At 39.4% G+C, this 2,461-nt stretch overlaps 1 protein-coding gene across 1 annotated transcript; it reads left to right on the top strand.

Moving 5' to 3' along the window:
• Nucleotides 1-621: 621 nt before the first annotated feature.
• On the top strand, nucleotides 622-1,752 carry LOC104957198 (arrestin red cell isoform 1-like; the record flags this gene model as incomplete). The annotated part of the gene is made up of 4 exons (XM_010784806.1): nucleotides 622-682; nucleotides 878-922; nucleotides 1,009-1,106; nucleotides 1,654-1,752. Coding segments are annotated over 4 exons (303 nt in total), but the record flags the coding sequence as incomplete, so codon positions are not given.
• Between the last annotated feature and the right edge of the window lie 709 nt (nucleotides 1,753-2,461).

The raw sequence follows: 2,461 nt of genomic DNA on the forward strand, positions 1-2,461 counted from the left end.
ACATGTTGATGTAGAAGAGACATGAAGAAGAGGGGACACATGTTGATGTAGAAGAGACATGAAGAAGAGGGGACACATGTTGATGTAGAAGAGACATGAAGAAGAGGGGACACATGTTGATGTAGAAGAGACATGAAGAAGAGGGGACACATGTTGATGAAGAAGAGGGGACACATGTTGATGTAGAAGAGACATGAAGAAGAGGGGACACATGTTGATGTAGAAGAGACATGAAGAAGAGGGGACACATGTTGATGTAGAAGAGACATGGAGAAGAGGGGACACATGTTGATGAAGAAGAGGGGACACATGTTGATGTAGAAGAGACATGAAGAAGAGGGGACACATGTTGATGTAGAAGAGACATGGAGAAGAGGGGACACATGTTGATGTAGAAGAGACATGAAGAAGAGGGGACACATGTTGATGTAGAAGAGACATGAAGAAGAGGATTTTAAATAATAGGGGACCTTTAAAATATTCTGCAACATCCTATGATTTTGATTTTTTTAATTGAATTTAATTCTTATGAAATATTTTCAATTATCTAAAATGTTAGAAATGAGAAATTCACATTGAAACAAACGGGATGAATGGTTAACGGTGGTTCTGTGTGTGCAGGTGACGGTGTACCTGGGAAAGAGAGACTTCGTGGATCACCTGGACCACGTCGACGCTGTAGGTGAGTCGGCAGCCCTCCAGGTTTGTAGATAAGAAATGTCTACATGTTTTAATGACCTGTACAGGTAGAGAGGTGTCAATGACTGACTGCTGAGCCCTCTGCTGTAACGAGGTGCGTCAGAACACCAGGTAAATGATCTCTGCCCCTGATTGGACGCTGGGCTCTTCTCAAACAGTTTCTCTCTTCCTGCTTCAGATGGCGTGATCCTCGTGGACCCGGAGTACCTGAAGGACAGGAAAGGTAAGAGCTTCACCTCCACACTTTATATCTTCATCATCTCCTCTTTTATTCAGATTATTAAAGGTTTACTCCTCTTCCTCCTGTAGTCTTCGTCACGCTCACCTGTGCGTTTCGTTACGGCCGTGAAGATCTGGATGTTCTCGGTCTGTCGTTCAGGAAGGATCTCTACATCTCCACCTTCCAGGTCAGAGATACACCTCAACACAACACCTGAACACCTCAACACCTGAACACCTGAACACCTGAACAATACCTGAAAAGATCAAATCTGTAAATAAATAAGAAAATAAATGTGGTATTAATTGATATAGTAATTAACTTTTCTATAGCAAATTATTTAAGAAATAAATCATTAGTGAATAAAATATTTGGAAATACAGAATATTAAATACTTTATAAGCTCTTTCATATTTATTTAATTGTTTCTGTAATTCATACATTTCAATTATTTGTAATATTTATCACATCAATTCCTTTATTTGTTTACATTTTTATCATATGTATTTTCATATAATGGCATTTTCTCTTATTAATTATACATTTGTAAATACGTTATTAATTATATGTATTCCCCCCTGCTTTGGTTACTTCATATTTCCAGATAGAACTCACTATTCTTACAAAGCAAGGAGCTCCACCTCCCCCCGAATGTTCCTGATTAAACCATTTGCTTCTTACTGGAAGATCTTTGAATGCATGATGTTCACTTTTTGATATTTGTATTCCCCCAGGCGTTTCCCCCGGTGCCGGAGGAGAAGAAACCGAACAGCCGGCTGCAGGAGCGTCTGCTGAAGAAACTCGGGCAGCATGCTCATCCCTTTTACTTCACTGTGAGTCTCTGCATTTCAAGGTTCAAAGATTCAAAGGTGTTATTCTCATCTGCTCAAAGCTACAGAGTGAGCTCCTCCAACAACGCAATATCACAAAATACAAAATAAAAAGTCTATATCAATATTCAATCATTATAATACATGGACAACTTTCATTATCATTTTTTGACAAACTATGGAATTATTTTCTTAATATTCTTTTTATTCTATTTGCCTTCAATCTTATTCAACTTTTTAACTTGAATACAATGTCCAAAAAATATGATATAAAGTAGAGAAAATGTGTCTTAAAGACAAAGAGCTCAGGATTAAATAAAACAAAAAAGTGGCTGTTCAGGTTTTTATTTGACGTATTAGTGATGGGCTCTTCCTTTAGTATCAACCGGATTCTTCTATTTGAGCCTAATTTAGCAATTATAAATGGTTTGTAGGGGTGGAACGGTTCACAAACATTTCGGTTCGGTACGTACCTCGGTTTTTAGGTCACGGTTTGGTTCGGCCTCTCTGAAGAACCAGCACCTTACCGTGGTAGAGAGGTTTGTGTGCCCTGATGAACCTGGGGGCTGTGTTGTCTGGAACCTTGTGTGGTAGGGTCTCCCATGGCAAATTGGTCTCAGGAGCGCGATTGGTTCAAAGACCTCATGAAAGACGACCACGAAGTGAGGATCGAGGGGACACATGTTGATGTAGGAGAGACATGAAGAAGAGG

The sequence above is a fragment of the Notothenia coriiceps genome, unplaced genomic scaffold, assembly GCF_000735185.1.
Source record: "Notothenia coriiceps isolate Sejong01 unplaced genomic scaffold, NC01 NC01_scaffold00026495, whole genome shotgun sequence".
Lineage (NCBI taxonomy): Eukaryota > Metazoa > Chordata > Actinopteri > Perciformes > Nototheniidae > Notothenia > Notothenia coriiceps.